The sequence below is a fragment of the Ammodytes marinus genome (genome assembly GCF_949987685.1).
Source record: "Ammodytes marinus genome assembly, chromosome: 3".
Classification (NCBI taxonomy): Eukaryota; Metazoa; Chordata; class Actinopteri; order Uranoscopiformes; family Ammodytidae; genus Ammodytes; species Ammodytes marinus.
The window spans coordinates 31,806,503-31,830,062 of NC_137232.1; the positions used below are offsets into that span (position 1 = coordinate 31,806,503).

Below are 23,560 nucleotides of genomic sequence, written 5' to 3' on the forward strand. Positions count from 1 at the left end.
TTTTCAGTTTGACTGTAATAAAGCCAATTCAGATAGATGTTTGTGTAAGTTAATGTAGCCAAGTTAGAGTGATAGTTAGTTTAGATGCAAGATAGTGGGTTACTGTTTGCAACTCAATGGTTGTTAGGCTGGTTGATTGGTGATGGCATATTACTAGCTCCCCATTACCACCAGGAAAGTTAAAAGTCTATACATTGTTTCACCTCAAGCTAAAAACAAATCTCTTCCGACTGCACGTTGACTAAGAAGATGATGATGTTTATTGTTTAAAGAAATGCCCTTAAATGAAGCATTTAGCTTATTTGAAGCTAATGTACTTACATGATTCTTGCTGTTCTGACTTTCTACCTGCATGGTTGAATGCACTTTTTGGAAGTTGTTTTGGATAAAAGCTGAATGAAAATGTAATGTAATGTCATATTCATGGTGTCGGTTACAAAAAGCAGTCCCGGCGGCACCTGCTGCTGTGGTCACTTCAGGGGAACAAAGAATTGACATGAGACACCAGGTGAGTATACTGTAGATTATGTTCACTTGAACCTTTATTGTTTTACGTCATTCAACATAGATAATAGGTAATCATGTAGATGCTGTGTTTAAAATAAGAGAAATAAAAATACTGCTGGTTTAGCTGAGCCTATTGGTAAAACATTGCTCGACCTTGAGAGGAACAACACAGCTGCACAGACAAGAGTTTTCCATTGGCAGGACACAGAAGCACATAATATATTCTGGATAAGACATCATCCCTCTCTTACCCCTCCTCCCTCTTCTCTACCCCAAAGCCAGGGGAAAAAGAAACTCTCATCCAGAAACTATTTAACACTGTCAATACTAGAGGTGATTTTGTACACTGGCATAAACAGGTACATTGAGTAGAACCAACTATTTTTCCTGTGCACTCAGAAATATACCTACCATATTATCCTAAAATATCACTCAATTACATACAGTATGATAGTAGGGTCACGGTACTCCAGGAAACCCACTTTCTTTACTATTCATATACCAATTGAGAAACTTGCATGTAAAGAACAGGACAATATGCATTTTAAAAAGAAAAACATCCTGTGACTAGTATTTTGTACATGTAGTGTATGTATTTTGATTTACTAACCACAAATTACCCCCAAAATAAATATTTGGCACAATCTTGACAGAGGTAAATACAACTGCAATGAAAATGAAAAAATAACAACCGAAGTACAACGGATTTTTTTAAATAATGCAGAGAAAACATCAAAATCTAACCATGCACGAAGTAAGGCAACCTACTGCAGATTTTTTTTTGTTTTTAAATATAGAAAAAGATACATTGTATGCACCAAGAGGAGTGCACCTATTTCTACAACACCTGTAAGGACTGCTGTGAGCAATGTTGACACTTACTGTAATAGAAATTTAGGCATCTGGGTTGCTGGCCCCACAGACGGACAGACAGTCTGGTGCAGACTAAAGTCATCGCTCTTGTATAGCAGAGGTTACTAGTAGTGTCGCCCGTTATCAATAACTTAAGTAATGCAAATGATGCTCTTATGCTACAATAAAGCCTGTAGCGTGGACTTTGACAGAAAAATAAACAATCAAATTCCAATTTGGTTCTCTTTAAACTACAGAGTATGTTTCAGATTTTCTTTTTTCCACTCTACATTCAATTTTGTTTAGCTGTTATTTTCTTTTCTTAAGAAATACTTTAAGATCTATTCTGACTTTCTGTGTATATACGTGTGTGTGTGTGTAAATATGCGGTTGTTGCACACGTGTATATGAGCAGTTGTGTGTGTGTACAGCTTGATAATGTGCCAGGTGGCTGTGTTTTACAAATCCTTGGTCTTGATGAGGGTAACCAGAGGTTTGTCATCAGGACTGTAGTCTTCATAGGCGATAGGAGTGGCATCATACATGGCAGGCCTGGACTTCTTGCCAAATCTAATGAGAAAGCATAAAAACGGGGCATCAATATTTACATCATCAACTACACATTTTTTGGTATGGATGGATGGATGGATGGATGGATGGATGGATGGATGGATGGATGGATGGATGGATGGATGGATGGATGGATGGATGGATGGATGGATGGATGGATGGATGGATGGATGGATGGATGGATGGATGGATGGATGGATGGATGGATGGATGGATGGATGGATGGATGGATGGATGGATGGATGGATGGATGGATGGATGGATGGATGGATGGATAGATAGATAGATAGATAGATAGATAGATAGATAGATAGATAGATAGATAGATAGATAGATAGATAGATAGATAGATAGATAGATAGATAGATAGATAGATAGATAGATAGATAGATAGATAGATAGATAGATAGATAGATAGATAGATAGATAGATAGATAGATAGATAGATAGATAGATAGATAGATTCTTAATCCCCTTGGGGAAATTCAGGTATCTACAGTATATACAGTATATATGTCAATCAATGCATTGCACACAAACTCTGTCAGCTACCTGGCGTGGCGGATGGAGGCGATGGCGTTGCTGAACTCGCTGTCGATGCTGCGGCAGTTGTAGAACTCCTGGTAGGCGTGGCGTGACGAGCCCTGGTACTCGATGCGGCTGATGCGGCAGATGCCCACGATGAGGATGATGAGCATGAGGACGAAGGCCACGCACAGCGCTCCAATGATGATGTAGAGGGAGTGACGGGGCATGTTGGTCAGGGTGTCCTCAGTGTGTGCTGGCTTCCACTGCAGGTCTGGATAAAACACATACAAACACACAGAGCCATGTAGCTTTCCTCATGTCAGACTATAGATGATTCATAGCTAAGCAGACAGGTTTTCTGAAAGGCTGACTTACGGATCTCACAGCTGGGCCCCACCCATCCCGGTTGACAGTGACAGGTGAAGCCGTTTGATTGGTCAACGCAGGTGCCTCCGTGGTGACAAGGGTTGCTCTCGCACTCGTTGATGTCCACCTCACACTTCTCCCCTGATTGGACAGGTAAGGTTGTGTTTTCAGTAAAAAATAAAAAAACACAACAGCAAAGCAAAGAGCAGGGAACTGAGGCGCACGGCTCCCAGTGTTCCTAACTCCTCATGCAGTTGTTTTCAGATGCAGAACACTTCAGGGTTTACCAGCTAAATACAGAATTGTACTGTGTCTGTGTTGTGTAATTGACCACATTTTCTAAAAAGGAACTGGGATCCACAGCGCATCATTTATGAAGCTTTAATGCAGTCGTTTATATTGCGGTCTATAAAACGCATCATATACTGTAACTTATCCTTCAGCCTCATAACCATGTCTTGCAAATCACAATAATAAGCAGCTAGTCTTCTGCTATTCAGCCTGATCATGGTACCAGTGCTCACCCACATATCCAGGGTTGCAAGCACAGGAAGCGTTGAGTCCTGTACCCTCACAGTGGCCTCCATTCTGGCAGTGCATCTTCAGACATGGATCCTTGTAGATTTCACAGTGTCTGCCTATACACACACACACACACACACACACACACACACACACACACACACACACACACACACACACACACACACAGAAGAGAACATGTCCCATGAAACCATGAACATGCAATAGTGTCTGTTGAGGTAAAGCTAATACACAGATGTGTGCCTGCATAGAAGAATAAATAAGCACATACTCACTCATATGTACACACACACACACACACACACACGTACCTTCAAACTGTGGTGTGCAGACACATTTGTAGGCGTTGATGAGATCTCTACAAGTGGCGTAGTTCTGGCAAGGGGCAGACAGACACTCATTGTACTCCTCCTCACAGTACAAGCCGTGGTAGCCTTAACGGGACAGATCAAAGAAAACCGTTATATCATAATGTTAGAGCCATTACAGTCAAGAGTCATTTTACTGCATTGCAGATGGGACCATATGATGTTTAAACAGGAGAATGCTACTATTTAGCTGTGATTTGTAGTTTGTATAGGTCAGTCATGGTCAGTTGGATACATAAAGTGTAAAGTTTGCTGTACATGGAACAGTGCAGCATACAGTATAGGTTTTTCACTGTAGAAATGAATCCCAAACATTCCTAAAGAGTCAATTTATTACAACCATTATTTTCCTGTATAATGACAACTTGTCAAACAACAACTTAACTCATAAAGAAAATAAAGATTAGTCAACAATTTACTTTTTGTGCATGAAGCCTTGTTTATCTGTAGAAAGGGAAAGTGTGCATGTCTATGTATGTGGCATTGTTACTGGCGAGCATGATTCCATCTGCAGTAAGCATTGTAAGCTTGATACAGGGTATGTTCCCCGTTTAAGAACTTACGCATTCACCTGATATGGATTTCCCCTCTAAACATAAAATCCGACTGTTCTCAAATTCGGTCAACTAATCAGTCCCTCTCCTCTTATTCACAATTCACACCACTCAACAGTTTCACCAGGAAACACAACATTGATACAACACCTGTTAACTACATATATCAATCAATACAGCAATTATGAGTTGTCCGCTTAATACATCTATGTATTCATTTTGCTATTGAGTTTCAGTGGGATTGGGCATAAGATCAACATGACATGCAGTGCACTGTGTTTTCCATAGGATGGCAGCTGTGTACTGACTGAGGCAGGATAAGGCTGCAGAGTCTGAAAATATCAGTAAAGGTTTGGAAGTGAATCGTAAAGGACTAACAGACAATCAATTGCTATTCTCTTTCTCCTATGATATCTAAAATAATACAGAGCATTAAAAAGGGAGCATGGCTAACGTTTGTGGGCTGGTTATACGTACACACAACTTTAGAAACGCAGGTGAGAGACTGTAGAATAGAGTGAACATATGTTTATGTTTTGCAATTAGTTTTACAAATAGTTGTGAAATATGTGTATGTGTCTTCACTTAAAATTTGACGCTTCATATACCTGCTCACTCTCATAACTCAACCACTGATCACAATAGAAATGTTCCACCATCAATGAGCAAGAACCAAAATCACCCGAGGACCAATGTCTTTTGAGATTTTACAAGACTAGTGTAGCAATCTGTTTTCATCAGCTCTGCCCCCTCCCACTTTGACTGACTATCTCTTCTCCTGACTACATCTACTTCTCCATTGTGTCCCCAGTGCTGACAAAGTTTGGAGTAACCCACCCAGGGCGACAGCTAACGTGTGTTTGTGGGAGAAAGAGAGGGAGAATTAATGAGCAGCCCAGTTAGTGGCCCTTGGGTCCTCCCAGTGAAATGCCAGTGAAATGTCAAGTGCCTTTCCAAGACTCTGTCTGCCTTCTGTGGACTGGCAGACTCATGTGAGATGGATAACTCGACGTCATTGTAAAAGAGGGTCACCCCTCAATTGATCTTTCGAGGTTAAATAAAGGAAAATGAAATAACAGGAAAGTGGAGGAGGGATCCTTCTGCATATCAGCTCCCCAGCAGCTTTCTTTCAGGCATCCAAAAGGTATTTACACAACCCCAGCATACATTCACCACTTATATAGGCAGTCAAGCACACAAATTGCACTGTGAAATACGGGGCTTCATACACAAGCATACACACATACTCACTCATACCTCAGACACCAGCTGGCATTCTGATGAGGTGGAGAAAAGGTCAATCTTGGCCCAAATATTGTGTGCGGGTGTGTGTGTGTGTGTGTGTGTGTGTGTGTGTGTGTGTGTGTGTGTGTGTGTGTGTGTGTGTGTGTGTGTGCGCATGCGTGCGTGCGTGTGTTAGTATTGACCAAGATGCTGATAGTAAATAACCAATTTCCCTTATCCCATTAGACAGGGCCATCAGAATAAAAACATTTGATTGGCTGGCACCATCTGCTCAACCAGCAGCAACAAGCAGGAGAAACACATAAACACACACACACACACACACACACACACACACACACACACACACACACACACACACTTCTGAGGCAACTGCTTCACCATGACAACCAGGCAACAGAGAATGAGAGGGGAATGATGTGAGGTATATGGCAGTAAGATAAAGACGAGGAAGGAGGGAAATAAAGACTAGCAGAAAACAAAAAGAGGACATAAATGCATTAAAAGGAAAAATAATTAGACTGAGTCTGTGAGGAAGGAAATGGATGTTATTTGAATAATTGGAAAGCAGTAGACGCCTGGGCATATGAGTAAAAGCATTTGAAAAAGCATGGCTTATGGAGGGATTATCAACACAAGCAATTAGTCTTCACTTATTATAGGAATTATTGAGGAAACTCTTTTCCTCAGGTTTGAAAAGAGCTGCAACTTTTTAAAGCTCACACAATAACTCCAAATAGATCTCGCTATCTAGCTATGTAGCAATTTATTTGTGTCCTACAGAGCCTAAAATATCAAGTTATCTCGTTAACATAAGCAACCAAAAATGATTTCAATACTAGTTGCCTTGGTAAAGCCAGATGGTAAAAGAAGCAACCGTGGAGGCTACCGAAGCAGGGAAATAAATGGGAGCATCAAATAAGACATCAAGATGGGGAGTGGCTTATGCATTTGATTGTCCGATGGTATAAAGAGATAGTGTAAAAGGGCAGAGTGTCAAATTATGTTTATCTGCCCCCAGCAAAGTCATCTCCCTCACAGCAAGGTAATTGCAAGACAATGGATTATGATAAGTCATCATTCCACTCAATTGAGGACAACACAGAGGCATCAATTCACTAGGATCGTACTGGCTAAAAATAACCCCTCAATCAGTCAGAGTCTGAACCAATTCTAAGCGTAATCTCTTTTTCCGTATCACTAAGCCTGTGTGCGGTGCTGTTTGTAAAAAGCCATATTTAGAGTGGTGAAAGCTTTAGAATAAGCGTAAGAAGGTTTGTTATAGTATGCCGGAGTATTTTGTTTGATAATGGTGGAGACGAAAGGAGTGTCAGTGTGGATCAATTGTGGTGGAGGAAAGCTTTTGACAGTCTCTCATCTCTCCCACGATCAAAGGAATTCAGTTCGGTGTCTCTTTTAAAACCAACAGCACAAAATGAAACAAGTGATGCAGAGGGGTAGCTGCTCTGGGAGGGATAGGTGAGATTTAGGGGCCCATTGTTGCATAATCTTATGCAATATTGAGGCCGACAAAGACATGCACCTGCAGCACAAACACACACAAACACACGCACAAAATAACTGTCAAAAGTTCCCGATTATATCCAACCCCATGAAAAAAAAAAGTTCTTCCTGAATATTGAACCAAATTCAAACAATGCTGTTTGGGTCCAAGGATTCACAAGTTAATTTGAATTTGCGTCAGTCACTGAGATGAGCGACACAGCAGCAGCTCACCTGGGACACACAGACACCTGTAGCTGTTGCCCACGCTACGGCAGACCCCGTGGGCACAGGGGTTTAGGGCACAGAAGTCCACCAGCTGGGCACATCTGGGGCCAGTGAAGCCCGCTGTGCAGCTGCAGCCAAACCCCAGGGGGCCCGGTCCCTGGGCATAGCACGTCCCGTTATTGTGACATGGGCTGGATGCACACGGGTCCACCTTCTGCTCACATGTAGCACCCTGGTATCCTGCAAGAGAGAGGCAATGCACAGACAAGAGTGGGAAATTGGTTTGTGTTATTTTGAGAGAGAAAATATAGAAAAACAACATAAAAAGAATTATTTTGTCCCCACAAGGCTAGTTATCCACATATGCCTGTGAGAAAACAGAAGCGCTGTGTAGATGGAAATGCTGCCAGTACCCTTAATATTATTTACAACGGTTTCTTGAAATCTCATATTCTAGCAGTGTCCTTATCCAACAGAATACTCTAAACAACACCTGGAGAACTCAAATCAAGATGGATATACATTTTTTCAGGCAGAATCTGAAGAATTCCTCTCCATTTTGGTCACTTAAGAGGTTTCAAACAAAGCTGTTTGCAGCAAATCGACTAGTTGTAAAAATGCAAATCCGGGGGTGCAGAGAGATATGTGAAATCCATTTTGGCATGAACTGCTATTCTGTCAACTAAGACCTAACGCTTAGGCTATAAGCTGCAAATAAGCTCACCTCCATGTTTCATGGGTTTAGTTGTCAGGGCTGCACACAAAGACCTGTAGACTTTCAAACAAACAATTAAATCGGATTGTTTCAGAGTAGTACTGTGCGTACAGCCATGAGGCAGGAATGTATATCTGCAGTTTCTAACAGTGTGCATAACTTCATCTAATCTCATGACACAGAACCAGGGAATTGAAATACTCACACAAAAAAGTAAAAAATTTCCTGCTTGCACAACAGTAGCCTACAGTACAACAAATCAATTCCATATCAAGTTAAAGTTGTGCAGTGCAAGACTATAAGCAACCAAAACTATTTTTCTCTGAGAAAAATAATGTCTTATATAAATACAATAGCCTATACAGTACAGTTATTATAAACAACGTGTCGGGGCATGTTTAGAAAAAAATAAGCCAAGCTAACTATTCAGTTTTCAGTCTTCGTGCTAACCTAAGCTAACAGACTGCTGGCTCTACACTTTCAAATTAATATACAGACATGAAAGTTGTAAAGATCTTTGCATCTAGCTCTCAAGAAAAAAGCAGGGTCTTTGACAATATGTAGAACTTTTCCTTTAGGCCTAATGACGTCCCACTGTTATGGAAGCAGATGTAAAGTGGGGGAGGGACACCACACTGATCAAAGATATCATGCTGAGAAAAAGACAGAGCACACCGTTTGGTTCTGTCAACATCCACCACTGAAGATCACCACCTGGAGCAATTCTAATTATCATTCTTGTATCCTCCCTTCTTCCTCTTTGTTGGAGACCAAAACAGACAGTCCAAACAGCTAAACACAGAATGAATTCTTGCTCTCGACAGGGATGGCTAACTAGGCGATTATGTTATACCAGCATCTCTGAGGGGGTGGGGGGGGGGGGTGTTTCTGTCATGCCTTCTTGCGCTACAATCTCCATCCATGTGTGTTTGTGTGGTAGTTGTATTCCGTGCAGACCCACACAATCCATTTCTCTTTCACCTTTGACTGGCTGGGTGTTGAAGCCATTGGTTTTCTTCCTCACCTCCTCTCATTAGCGAGTGAGACTCTGCAATACTTTCACCAATCCTCTTCATCTAAAAATAGCTCTCATCTCCACCCCTTCTCCTCCTCTGCCTTCAACTCTCATGGGAACTGCCATTGCACCAAGCACAGAGTGTATAAAGAGTGCATTGTGTGGACACGCACTAACCTCGCTATGATACAGTATATACTGTGTGCCTTCCCCTCTGATTTACAGTAACACCATAGTAAATTCCATTGTGCTGACAGCACCGGAGTGCAAGCTCACTCCATTCAGCTAATTAAGAGATCCCTCTCAAGCATTCCATTGATCTGCAAGACTTTATTTCACCGCGTGAGCAGGACATTTATCATTCAGCAGCAGCAAAGAGAGTAGTAGGCTGCTGCAGCAGTCTCTCTCTTTACACTGCCTTGATTTGTTCCATCCATTTTTTCGCTCCTCTGCCTCTATCCACTCTACTTCATCTCTTCTCCCTTAACTGTTAGAGGCTTGCAAAAACACAGATGCTGGCCCACACACACTCACAGACACACACAGACACAGACACACACACACACACACACACACACACACACACACACACACACAAACACTTCTGCATAAATTAAATTGTATCATACGTATTTGTTCTGTCATGGTTTAATCCCCTGATTTCCTCTGGGTAAAGCTTATTTGCTATGTACCTTATGTAACATATAGGCCTAAAGTAATTATAAGCGCATTAGATAACACTGCAGTCTGCACAGACCTGCACACGTCAATTTTGACACACATCTTGTTTTGGTTTCAGTCCTTCTTGGACACAATCTAATTTCGTCAAATGTATTTTTTTTAGATCATGGTTATGCGCCTCTGCGTGTACTCTGTTCTTCCTTTTGTGTGAAAACTTTTTAGACGACATTGTCTGTTCATTTGTCGAATACATCCATCCACCTAAACATGCACACACACACACACACACACACACACACACACACAAGGTGATCCGTGATAATGTAGGTTACAAATGTAGACTGAGTGATAAAGCATATTACTGAAAAACAAAGCTAGAGATTTGGAGTTGATGTACGTTATTTTGCCATTATTGTACTGGTCCGGCCCACTTGAGATCAGAGAGGCTGTATGTGGCCCTCGAACCAAAATGAGTTTGACACCCCTGTCTTAACACAAATCTCCTCGCACTAATTAAGAGATGCTGGCTCTCTCGCATCCGCCCTTTGACTGCAGTTTCTCTCATTTAATGAAAAAGAAATATACAGGTGGAGGATTATGAATTCCTTTCCTCATTGGAGGCCTTGTTATTTTGGCAGCAGCAGATTAAAAATACAATCAGGGTGTTGCAGTGTGAGTGAGGCCTCCTCCTCCATCCAGAATGAACTGACCGCTGGGAGCTGAACACAATAGAACAGGCATTGTGCCAGCTTTTCCATCCATCTGCAGAGGCGGGCGGCTATTGTTACATAATCTTTTTCCCCTGTATTTTGTATGTGTATTTGTGTATGAACACACACTCTGTATATACACTCAATGTTCACGGTGTACATTCATTGCAGACTATAGTGTGCTCTTGTTGAGAAATGCTGTTTGGGCAGAAGTTTTTTGCGGTCACAGATTTCCCCTGAGAGGCTGATGCAGGCCGTGAAGGCTAATAAAGACTAATTAGAATAGGAGGAGGCAAGTTTTAAATTAAGCATCAGTGGCACAGATACTGTTAAACACGCAGCAGACACACTGGACCAACAGACAGGATGGACACACTTTCTTTTTAAAGGACACACAAACATCACAAGCTGTTGAAGGCTTTCTGAGCCAATATGCTGCTTGCGCAAACCAAAATGGGTGTTCCACAATGCAGTGTTTGAGTCCCCTACCTTCAGGACAGTAGCACCTGGGCCCCGCCACGCTGCTGAAACAAGTGGCTTCATTCTTGCAGGGCTGAGAGAGGCAGTGGTCCACCAGCAACTGGCAGCGCTCACCTTCATAACCTGAGAATCACACACCGTTTTCTAATCAGATTACTTGATTTCATTTTTATACAGTGGTGTCAAATGCGGCTGAAACCTGTTAAATACAATAGATAGAGTGCAAAACAAAGTCAACTTTCATTAATGAACTACACACGTAGTGACAAGATTTTAATACTTTGAATTCTGTGTGTTTTCTGTTTTTTGTTTTTTTGCTTTCAAAAGGTTGTCCGTTATCTGTATTTTTTTAGTAGCCAGCAGACATGGAAGTAGCTCATTTGGATCCTAATAAGAAGAACAAATAAGTCATCAATGCCTACAAAATGCACTGATTTGAGCCACCTAGTTGCTGTAAATTCAAGTTGACAATGCTGCTTGTCATCAGCTGCACACTCACAGGGCATGTTAGCACAATTAGCTAATGGGAGGTGACAGCCAATCAGTGGTCAACGCTGACATTTACTTCCCTACCAGAGGTTCCTCGCTTCAAGGCCCTGTTCTAAAATTAATGTGACAGTATCAAAGGTTCAATTTGCTCTCTGTTTCTGTGTCCTTTTTTCAGGGATTTTATAAAAACAAAGAGAGAGAGAGAGAGAGAGAGAGAGAGAGAGAGAGAGAGACACACCCAGGGGCCTGAGATGGACACACACACACAAACACACCTGGAGGGCAGGCACATGTGAAGTTGCGTCCTTCGCCCCCCTGTCTAACGTCGGTGCAGGTGCCGTTGTTGCGACAAGGTCTGTGGTGGCAGGCATCGAATTCCTCGCAGAAGATTCCGGTGTAGCCGTCAGCACACTCGCAAAAGAAAGTGCTCTGTATAAGGTACACACAAGCGCACATTTTTACATTTCAAGTTAAGCGTTATCGTCATTGTTATCTAGAGTGCGCAGAGGAATCCTTTTCAAAATCACAACTTGATATAGAAGAAATCACAAGAGCTTTTAAACTGTAAAGTCAAAGCCCCCAAGATGCTTAAAGGAGACCAGCATTTTAAATCCCAATTGTGGAATGAAGACAAGAGCTCACAGACAATGGAGATGGAGATGGAAAAGAAGCAAACCTTGAAATGAAAATAATGAGATTGCATATATTGTGAAATAATTCAACAACTTAACAATGCAATGACAGGTAGATTTTTTGATAGAGCAAGGGTCTAAAACCCTCACAGCACTCTCCTCCTTGAATAGGCTACATCTGTTTTAGATCAATGTATGAATGTGGAGGGGGACTAACAAGTTTCAAATGCTTTTTTTTACCCGTTTGTTCTTTACCTGTCTTCAACTGAGCTGATATTTCGTTAGCTTGTTGTAAGTGCAGACTTCAATGCTTGCATCGGAAAACAGATAATGCCAGAGACTGTATAACCCCTCAATTAAAATGAAATAGTAGCTTTTGATCACGTTACACTGCTGTAATTAGTGGTAATTGTGTTGTTCTGTTAACTGTTCTGGCTTCTGCTCTTTTGTTTTATCTTGTGTTGGGCTATCCCTCACTGTTTCTCTGTGTTTTTTTCTGCTTTGCATCAGAGAATGAGGCAATGATGCAGCTGCAGTGATAACACTGGGTTACAACAATATGGAAACACTTTCTTTGTGCTTATTTTGGAGTTTTACTATTGCTTTCTGCATCCCTTTCAGCTTCATTCCCAACATGTCTGGATGTGTTATTTCTCACCTCAGAGGGCTGCGTGATACATTTGCCTTTCCCGGAGCACTGAGGGTCACTGAAGCTGCTGCCGGGCTCCACACAGCTGCTCGCCTTGACCGTCAGGTTGAGACGCAGGGTGACCTCTGGCGCAGTGGGGGCGCCCACACGCAACACACCTGCCACACAACAAAGGTGAGGGACATAATTATGAGCTATTCCTTTAAAGGATAAGTAAGTGATTATTTTTTGGTTTTGTTTTGTACGTGTTAAATCACTCTATATTCATACAGCAATCACTTAACCAGTATGCACAGTTCATACCACAAGGTCTCTTGTTTTTATCCAATCAGGAGACAGAGCGCTATAAAGAGGCGGGTCTCTGTTGTGCCTGTGAACGATGACTCGCTGCTCTCTATCGCGGCACTATCTGACGAAGACGGCTGCGCGTTCACGTGGTGGTGACGTAGGGACGAGGGAGGGGACTTAGTTAGCGTCTCCTTTAAAGTATTTTTATTAAATCCTCATTATATTTCAATCATATTTAATTTAAAACATTGTCAGATAATATTATCAAAAACAAGACTCCCATGAACCATGTATTTTCTTTAGTCATGTCGAGGAGGCGTGGCTTTAGGGACTTCCATATAGGTGTGTAGGTTGGTTGATAGAGGAAATCTACCATTCTGTCAATTGGTTAGCTCTTTAGACTTTTCCTGCCAATGTGAGCATGTTGGCCTTGAAGACGTTAGCATTTAGCTAACATTAGCATGGCCTCATAGAGCTGCTAGCATGGCCTTAAACACCTAAGTCTTGTTTGCAAAAGTTTTACAGATTTTGAAGGATTCCTTGCCTGTAAAGTACACATGACTGCCAAAAAAGCCAATGCAAATGTTAAAAAACTGATGCAGCCAGGCAGACCTTCACTGCGACCAACATAGAGAGTGTCTGCCGCTCTGTCTTGTCCCTGTGCGGTCTATAAGTTCAGAGCATCTCTTATTATATATTCAATCAAAACTTGACAGCTTCATGGGCACTTGGATAAAAATAGCTCCATCGTGAATATTAGCTGCCATTTTTTAAGAGCTCCATCCGAGCCAATGAGCTGCGAGTCCACCGGTGACGAGGCATCATGACGGCGCAATGTCCTCAGCCAATCAGGGGGGCCGATAAAACAACTCGTGCTCTTCTCTCATCCCCTGACCAAACTATCATCAGCATGACATTGGATGTTAGACATGCCAAGTCACGGCTACTTCAAATCATGAAAGCTTTCAGACGCAGCGACTTGTGAGGTTGGGAAATGCATCGTCACTGCTCCTCCCTCTTTAGCCCTTTGCATGCGTCTCTGTCTACCACTTCGCAGTTTGACCTTCACTTTTCCCTCCCCCTGAATACTCTGCCCCCCTTCCCACACACACACACACACACACACACACACACACACACACACACACACACACACACACACACACACACACACACACACACACACACATGTTCCTTTTCCCTAATCCCTTTCTGTCTTGCCATCTCTACTTCCTCGTCTCTGTCCCTCCTTATCTCACGTCTCTCTCTCTCTCTCCCTCTCTCTCTCTCTCTCTATGTCTCTCTCCCACCCTCCATTATCCATCCTTCCCTCTAATTTAATAATTGTTGTCAAAATCAGTGAATATCTCCTTAAAATCTGCTTTTAGTTTGTACTGTGTGTGTGTGCTATAAAAAATATGTTGTCAATACACAGTCTAAGCTCTGTAAACGAGTATGTAAGGGGCCCACCTTAGCAAACGTACCCGTTCCACTACATAGACAGGTAGCGGATCGTGAAGAGATATTCAAGTGATTTTGTCAAAAAGCGTTTATCCACAATCACTGACTCCACCTTTAACTCCCCAATGTCACCAACCCTTCTTCATCTCTCTCTCTCTTTGAGGCAAAGCAGGGGCTTTGTTGCCACAGAGTTAGCATACACATGAAGGTCAGCAGACAGGCAGCATAGTAAGTGAAACAGCATCAGGTATGTTGAGCACACACAGAGGTCAGCCAGCCCTTCAGTCAAAGATTGAGACCCCCATTATTCCCCCTCCAGCAGCCACAGCATAGCTCAAGCCACGTTTTGGCACAGTTGTTTGTGTGTGTGTGTGTGTGTGTGTGTGTGTGTGTGTGTGTGTGTGTGTGTGTGTGTGTGTGTGTGTGTGTGTGTGTGTGTGTGTGTGTGTGTGTGTGTGTGTGTGTGTGAATCACCGTATTCAAACACATATTGAATATCAGCATAATTATTTTTTTCTTCTCAATGTGCAAATATGACATTCTGTCTCATAAATGCAAATATTATGCGATTCTCCCCAATGACATGCCAGGAGTAAAGGCTGTAAATACAAATGTATTTAAATTCTTTAATCCTCCCATGTGTTTGGCTCAGATGCAAATGAGCCATTTGGAGCTAATTCAGAATGTCTTCTATTCAGCTTCTCTGAGGTTGTTACTAATTTCCTAAAACACAGATAATTAAAGTGCGATTAAATCTTTACATTTTCTCTCCCATCATATGTGTTTGATCTGATGAAAAACCATAATTGGTTAGACAAAAAAACAGTAACAAACAAAAAAAAACTTATGTATCAAATGTAAAATGTTCCTGTGGAAGATAATTGTCAAATAAGAATGTCGAATGTCACCAAATCTAGAATTTAAAGACAAATTAAGCTCAACAGATCTACCTCAATATCTCAGTTCTTTGCAGGAACATTGTTGTGGGTTTTCTACAGAGCTCATGTAGGATTCTGAATTTCACTTGAGCTAAACAACTGTGCTAAATCCTCTTAAGCTTGCCTCTCTAACATAGTTGTATACATTTGGAGATGGGAGGCCTAACTTACTGAGGAAATAGTTCTGTCCCAGGGGCAGGGAATGATCTGGCACCACTAGTCCATCGGTGGCCTGCAGGAACCACATGGCAGTGCCGTTCAAAATGGAGGAAAGCAGGAAACCCTCTTCATTGACACGCCACAGCACCGGAGCCCCGCTGGCATTCACCAACACCCTATAATGGGAGAGACAGAGTAGGAGATATATAGGAGGACGGAAAATCAGAAAGAGAATCTCATTCATGCAGGTTTCTGTCTACAGTTTTCCTCCCAAACCCAAGTTCATCACCGAATACCATGATCCCTTTTCGGTGACAATTCTCTGATGCTCTCCCAGCTTTTGCACTGTACACAGTTTAAGTACTGGGTGAAGGAAATATGTTGAATGTATAAAATATGAGATCAAAATCCACATACTGTGTAATTTTTATTTTGTATATTGACCGAATATATTGTGGCCGGACTTCTTAAACAGAATGAAAATGTCAACAAGAAAGATGAAGTTCTCTGAAAACTTTACAACTGTATGTCTAATCATTGTTTTGAACTTTTAGCCCAAATAAGAAACTTCATAAAATATCACCCTCAACTCTCAACAGGTGGTGTTCATCAACACCACAGCACTCTTTATACTTGCATTGCTATGAAGAAGCAATCAGTTGAATTCAGATTTAATGTGCTATAACAGTTTGAGGGCATGGGGATGAACACTATCTGTTTTGGGCACTGTATAAGCTTCCTACTAGCACCAAAGGAATAATGAAGGGTGCTTACTTTGGCAAATATTGTGATTTTACATCTCTAATATGTAAGGAAACAATCTTTGTAACAAATAACTAATTGTGACTCATGTTAAACGAAGGAAGTACTCTGCACATAAGGGAATTTACTGAGCCTATAACACAAAACCAAATTCAGATGAGTCAACGATCATAATGGTAATGTTTTTCGGTGGTAATGTGGAAGCTGTTTTGTGGTCAACGATTGTGGGGCCAATAGGATGATGTTGAGGGTTCATAACTGCATCTGAGTGGAGCAGCCAGTGTCCTGCTGGGCAGAATGAAAACCACCATGTGGTGCCATGTTGCCTTTGCCGGGAACGCTGAGCTCCAACAGCTGCCTTCCTGCTGAGGAGATGGCAAAGTGCTTTAAAGAGAACTGTATTTGCTTTGGTTGGCATCACTCAATGTTAGCCACAAGCTGCTTGATTTGTCATTGGAAAATACAGTACCAAACTACATGTATAAAAGAGACAAAATGGTAATCAATCAAGCAAAACTTATAGAAGTCTCTTTTTTTTAGGTTTTCAAGCAATATTGGAGTAAACACTTGATACTGCTACTTAGATAAGCCAACGTCAGACCTTCAGAAAAGGCCCACTCCCAGCCACAGCTCTGGATATAAAGAAATATATGTTTTTAAGTCATGTTCATGAGCTAGGGTAGGTTGGAGCGTTGCAGGTAGTTTCTGCACAGCGGCTGTTCCAAGCTGAAGAGGGAGCTGAGCCTGAAGGTGTAGTTATGAGATAATAAGATGGTGGACAGGCGACTAGCAGCTGAAATGAGTTTTTCCATGGCAGGGTGTCTGGGTTCTGCTCCAGGGGAAAACATGTGGCGCTCTCATATCTGGGTATGTCTGTGGGGGGGACTACTGTGACTTCAAGTTGAACTGAGAGATTTGGTGTTAGATATATTGAGGGGGAGAAAACCTAAAATGATGGTCTATATTTTATATGTTATGTATTTTTGTTGGTATTTTGAGCTTGTTTTTTTTATTAGTTAAAGTTAACTTTGTGGCAAGTCAGTTATTATGAACTTAATTCATTATTGTTTGTTTCACAGCATTTACATTAATTAGACAATTTCATTTTAAATGAGTAATTCTCAGCATCGCTGTTGTTGATATTGTTACATAAACTTGTACTGGTAATTTGTTTGCACACACAAAGTATCTGCCGTGATAGGACTCTCTCTCTCTCTCTCTCTCTCTCTCTCTCTCTCTCTCTCTCTCTCTCTCTCCTGCCCCTTTGGGACACATGTGGGCTTCATTAGATTATTATCAGCCTCTCTGAATCAATGTAATTTTTTGGTGCACTGCTCCCGGGAAGTGCACACATGTTTGTGTGCGAGTGTCCTTCACCTCCTAAGTCTGGGCGTGCATTCAGGTGCCATATGTAATTATACAGAATGAAAACAAAGCAGTCTGTGGCCGTGATTGCGGGCGCTGAGTCGTGCCTGCCATCCATAATGAGGGGGCAACATCAAGGACATCCAACGTTCACCTTGGCCATTGTTTCTGCATTATTCATTGACCCCTTACTTACAGAGCTATTGTGATACTGTTTATGGGCACACAGGCTCTGGAAGGATGGAACACACATGGAGTGATGTAATACAGGTAGTCAGGCATCTCAGCTCCCATATGTGTAGATGAATAGATTAAAATGGAAAGTTTTTTTTTTTACTTCAAGCTGTGTTGACAGCAATATCCTCAAACTAGCTGCCAACTGCTGTGCAAACTGCAACTGATGAGTAGTTGGAAGAAACATACAATATAGTAGCAAATGCAAAGAGAGTGAGAGAAAGTGCAAACAGAGGCCCCCAGGTAAACCTTTCCCCAGGACCCCCCACGGCTTTTTGATCTGGTCCCTACTTAGAGGATGGCTGTCGGTCATAAAGGGTCATGAATGAATGTTGCTCTTACTCTACGGCTGTCTCTTCAGGCACCTCCAGGGACAGAGTCAGAGTTCCTGATGTCAGCTCACACAGCTCGGGACTCACACAGTGCAGACCCTCCGTTACCTACAAACACACACACACGCACACGCACACACACACACACACACACACACACACACACACACACACACACACACACACACACACACAGACATTTGTTTTCTTCCTTTCATATTGAAGATCAACCTACATGAGTTTATAGCCTATATTCAGGGTGGAAAGTTTTTATTCTCACCCTGTCCGCTTCCCACGGCACCACCAGCAGCCTCTGGCCGGGTTTGGGTTGCCATGCAGGCAGGGTGGGCGTGGCCGGCGTAGGGGTGGAGGGGACAGTGGTTGGCTGGGGAGGCTGAGTGGCGGCTGTGGTGGTGGATGCGACGGGGGTAGCCAGCTCCGGAGCGGAGGGGGTGGCTGGCTCCCAGTCGGCAGCCGGCAGGTCCATTAGGATTTGATCACACCTCTCCCCCTCGTAGCCCTCGGTGCACTCACAGGTGTAGGCCGGGTGTGGCCCCTCCTCCTCGCCACCGTCGCTGCGGCTACAGTTTCCATGGAGACAGGGGCTGCTGGCACACGGGTCTGTGAAGAACTGAAATAAATAAAAACAGGCAGAGAGTCAGAGAGAGAGAGAGAGAGAGAGAGAGAGAGAGAGAGAGAGAATCTGGACAAAAACATGTTTACCCAAACTGTGTTTTTCAGTGCTTTTACAGCATAAGCCAAAAATATCGACGTGGTAATAGTCTTGATTTTAAATAGACTCAAGCAGAGGGGTCCTTTAAGACACTAAGGAGAAGAACACTATAGTGGTCCTATAACAGTTAATGATCATATTCCTCTCCTATATGCTACTCAGCTAGCCTACTTCTTTAATTGCTCTCTGTGACCCAGCTTCCTGTTTTCAAACCCTCTGTTCTTTTCTGTTATCACATTTTAAAATCCTGATCAGTTGTTTCAGGACGGCATGCATCCATCCCGTTCATCACTCCGTCTTTCCACTCTCTCACCACATACAGTAGGCCTACACACACATAGACCACAGCATGAATGTTAAATTAACTAACAAACACAAACACACACACACACACACACACACACACACACACACACACACAAACACACACACACACAGTTGCATTATGTCCCCAAACACGGTTCTCCTCGCCATGCAGCAATGAGAAGAATGCACCCTGACAGCCTCTTTCACGCTGGCTTCATCTCCCATCAATAATTGATCATATTTGGAGGAAAACATCCACGTACAGGTGCTGAAGGTGAAAGAGGACAAAGCCAATGCTCATGAAAGCTTACACTTCCTGACACCGTGTTGCTCTTTTCTCTTTGGCTTTTCAGAGCCTTTTCTTAAGTCTATAATCCCGGCCGCAGCCTCTTTAATTTCTTGGCAACTTCACTCAAACGTTGTCAGGTATCTGCTTGCTCCAGCTGTCGGCTGTTTAAATGTGTTCAAATAATGTTTCTGGTAAAAACCCAGAGAACAACAAAAACCCAAGCTGGAGAAGAGAGGCTAAACAGAAGGATAGTAATGATGCACGTATACCAAATCCCCCTCTGCATGTGCATGTGCATGTGAATGTGTGTGTGTGTGTGTGTGTGCGTGTGTGTGTGTGAGAGAGAGAGAGAGAGAGAGAGAGAGAAAGAGGCAGAACAACAGAGAGTCATTAACAGTTGGCTCCCTCACATCTCATTAGTACTAATCTCTCTCAGGTTTTTCACATCAAACTTTCTCTTATGCTCTGAAGCAAAGCGGGCTCCAGCAGTCCCAGCAGGCCACCTTTTCACAGTCCACTGCTCGTATCAGCTTTGGGGATCTAGTTTATCAACCTTTTAGAGAATGGCCCCGTTTGGCCCCCTGTCTGGGTTAGAGGACGCATTGGAGTCCAGCTCATGACCTTTTTAATCTGTCACTCCCGATTTCTCTTCCATCCTAAACAGCCTCTTTCCATCCAGGCTGGACAGAATGTGCCCTTACGAAGCACAAGGCCACAAAAAATAAATGTGACCTTATAAATCTGCAGCACAAGAAAAGTCGCTAAATGTATTAATCCCAATGATAGACAATACATTTGATGATTAAAAATACATAACATTTTCCTATGCTGGCTTGTTTCTGATCACACTCCCTGGCCATTGTATGTGGTATACGTAAGGGTTAATGCCCGACGAGGTGTCCAGGTATCAGGAGTTAATGGACACCGTGGAGGCGAGAACTGTCCGACGCGCAGCGGAGGACAGTTGCCTTCACGAAGTCCATTAATCCCTGATACCTGGACACCTCGAAGGGCATTAACCCGCTTATACCATAGTCACCTACTAATAAAAATAATAATTAGACCAATCAGTTATATTTTCATGCCTTTTTGCGATCAAATTAGATTTTTTTTGAACGAAACTAGATTTGTTTCGAACGAATAACAACTTGTTTCCACAGCAACGCCCGAGACCCCGTATAATAACTGGAATACCCATTGCAAACCCATAAGGTTCTTATGTAATGAAAACGTAGTTCAGTACTCCAGTCAATAGGAACAACCAAGGATACGACCTGGCAACGACATAATTTGGCTTTAACGGTGCGTTCAAATTGTACTGGGAAGTCGGACCGGGGATAATACGAGCAACGGGAGACTGCAGCAGCTGTTAGCCACAGACCTACTGTTATGCTAGCAATATACAAAGTCAAAAAACATTGCGCACGCTGTACAAACAGTAAATGTAATCACCCAACATGTTTAACAACAGTTCCACCGAGCTAACAAAGCATTTCCCCCAAAATAAATAACGCATTTCACGGAGAATGTGACTGGCGAACATGTGTATTACGGGCTACAGCCTGAAGTTACGTGAGGCAGTGACTGACTGACAGCAGTAGCCTATGTCCAGATAGACAGTGAAGCCGGTCTTTGGTGGCTAAACACATGTAAACTCAGTTACAAACCTTTTGTCAAATTAAACAGGGGTCTTACTCACCTTTTTAACGAGATAACCATTGACGTTTAACCAGAGGACATTAAGTTTAGCCACTTTATTGTACTACTATCGTTACTACAGCTCTTGTGTTACGACTCGAGCGCCATCCTGTGGTGTCCAGAGGCTATTGCACGGCAGGATATTTTAGGCTTTATAAATCCCAAATCCCTTATCAACACAGTTTAATCAGCGGCGAGCCGGCGACGCAGTGGACAGAATGTAAACAGTTCCATAGGTGTCCATACATCAGAAGTTAATCCACACCCATGGAATGTACTCCAGCCAATCAGAATAGAGTATTCACACAGACTATGGTATAAACCCATATGATGTAATACAATAAGATACAACAGCCCTGGAACATTTTCATATCAACCTGTACGATGCATCTTGTGATGTTGTGATACATGATAACTTGTACCTTCATCACTCTGTACCCTGAGCCTTTAATAATGTGTTTTTCCTTTTTTATTTGGTGGCACTTTTCAGTGTATTTGGCATCTTTAGTGGTTCTTGCTGCAGTATTGTTGCCTATATCCCTGCGTGAAGTTCCTCGTTCTTCTCCGGGACACCAAACCGTTCAAGTGCCCGGGGCGCTGGCAAAAACACGTGAATCAATTTGCTCTAAGCAGCAGATAATAACCCACATTAGTCCCTATATCCATATCCCCACACGGACCGACAAACAGCACGAAGAGATGCTCCCGGGGCCAATTTAATTGCTTCATAAGGTGCTCTTGTGATCCGTTTGCTAATCTGGGATGGCCACCCAAAGGAGGGTGAATCAATACAGCCGGGCGGAGGGAAACAGCGACGCTACTAAAGCTGTTGGCATCATCAATTTAGCCTGGTGGAGGGGCCGGGTGAGTCTGTGTGTGTGCAGACATGCCACACATAACTAAGGTAGGGAGACAGCTCTGCACACTGCATTTTGATTGGACTTGATTTAAAGAGGTTGCTGGAATGTTACGAACAAACAACATGGGTGGGTTTATCCGTTAACTCGAACTTAATAATTTAATTGAGAACTTCAGTAAATGGATAATTGAGTTACGCAGTGTAAACTAAACACGTGACCACATAAGTACATCTCAGTCTGCACGCGAGTAACACATGCATAACGTAGTAAGACAAAGTGATCCTCACACAAGTGGCTGACGTTTTCCACAGTAGCAGAATTGCAGTTGGAAGATTTTTGTTGAGTTCAGCTGCACCTGAAACACTTGAGTATGCAAGAGCGATTGAGCAAGCTGAACAAAGCCTTTTCAGAAGGCTGTTTATCCACGCACCTGATAATCTGACAACCTCCTGACAGGAAAGCAAAATGTTTATTCTCTGATGATCTAAATATGATTTTAAAAAAACTCGCTCCAACCACTACACCACGAGTGCCCCAGATAACACATTTTACAGAGCTGTACATTTTTAAAAGCTTGATGATAAACAGAGGATATCATGAGAAGAGGTAATGCAGCGAGGAAAAATGAAGCTGTATTGTGATGAGTTCTCTGCTGCTGAACAACTCGTGGTTCTACAAACTGCTGTCGGTTAAAACATTGCTGCAAACTTTAAAATAAGCCTTAAAGGAGTTGTTTAAGACTGACTAGTGGTAATCCTTCGAGTAAAGAAAGAAATCTCTTTTGCTGGAGGTATGAGGGTACGTGTGAGGCCAGGGTAAAGTGACAATGCTGCATGTGCAAAAACAGCTTCAAAGCCTTGATTTTGCCAGTCATTTGATGGAGACTGCAATATGAATGTTAAAAGTTGTGGCCAAAGGTATATTACCAAGGGTGGCCTAGAGTGCTTCCAATTTTTTAAGACCATTCTAAAGAAAATGTATACTTGTTTTAAACTTGACAATGCCCTGTAGAGGAACATTGTATACGTATATTACGGTTTTGTTGGCATATTTAATGATTTTTGTGCTGCAAAGTTCTTGTGTGGCCATGGTTTTGGAGAAATATGGTCAACAATCAAAAATGGGTATAATGTTTGGGTCCCCACTTTTTCCATAGTAACTGGTAAAGACCTACTTTACCAGTGGAAATATGAAGGTGTATTGAACTCTGATATCCAATGTAATATAAATGTGCAAAAAAAAATAGAAACCGGTTCATCCTAGCCTGAGAAAAGGCAGAAAGAGTGTTTTATGGTCTCACTGTCTAACCCTACATTTTTCCATGTGTGATGTAGGGTTAGGATTAAAAGGACAGCTGGGCCAAGGGAAGACCGAGGGAAGACTGAGGTAAGAAAACCCTCATTTATCATATTATAAAAGCGGTTTTATAATGATAGAACGCCGGTTCCGTATGGGTGAAGTATTCCTTTTCGGAAATTATGAATCAGAACTTAATTTTTA

The 23,560-nt window shown here is 42.4% G+C and overlaps 1 protein-coding gene across 1 annotated transcript in view; it reads right to left on the bottom strand.

Moving 5' to 3' along the window:
• Positions 1-631: 631 nt before the first annotated feature.
• The window catches only part of dner (delta/notch-like EGF repeat containing), a gene marked incomplete at its 5' end in the record, with an annotated part of 45,632 nt that continues 22,703 nt past the window's right edge, over positions 632-23,560 (bottom strand). The window contains 12 exons of the mRNA XM_080024851.1: positions 632-1,929; positions 2,482-2,728; positions 2,833-2,964; positions 3,348-3,457; positions 3,674-3,800; positions 7,271-7,504; positions 10,875-10,988; positions 11,630-11,783; positions 12,645-12,793; positions 15,494-15,657; positions 18,185-18,282; positions 18,455-18,805. Coding sequence (XP_079880977.1) covers positions 1,818-1,929; positions 2,482-2,728; positions 2,833-2,964; positions 3,348-3,457; positions 3,674-3,800; positions 7,271-7,504; positions 10,875-10,988; positions 11,630-11,783; positions 12,645-12,793; positions 15,494-15,657; positions 18,185-18,282; positions 18,455-18,805 — 1,992 coding nt within the window. The 3' untranslated portion in view covers positions 632-1,817. The remainder of the gene's footprint in view (positions 1,930-2,481; positions 2,729-2,832; positions 2,965-3,347; positions 3,458-3,673; positions 3,801-7,270; positions 7,505-10,874; positions 10,989-11,629; positions 11,784-12,644; positions 12,794-15,493; positions 15,658-18,184; positions 18,283-18,454; positions 18,806-23,560) is intronic.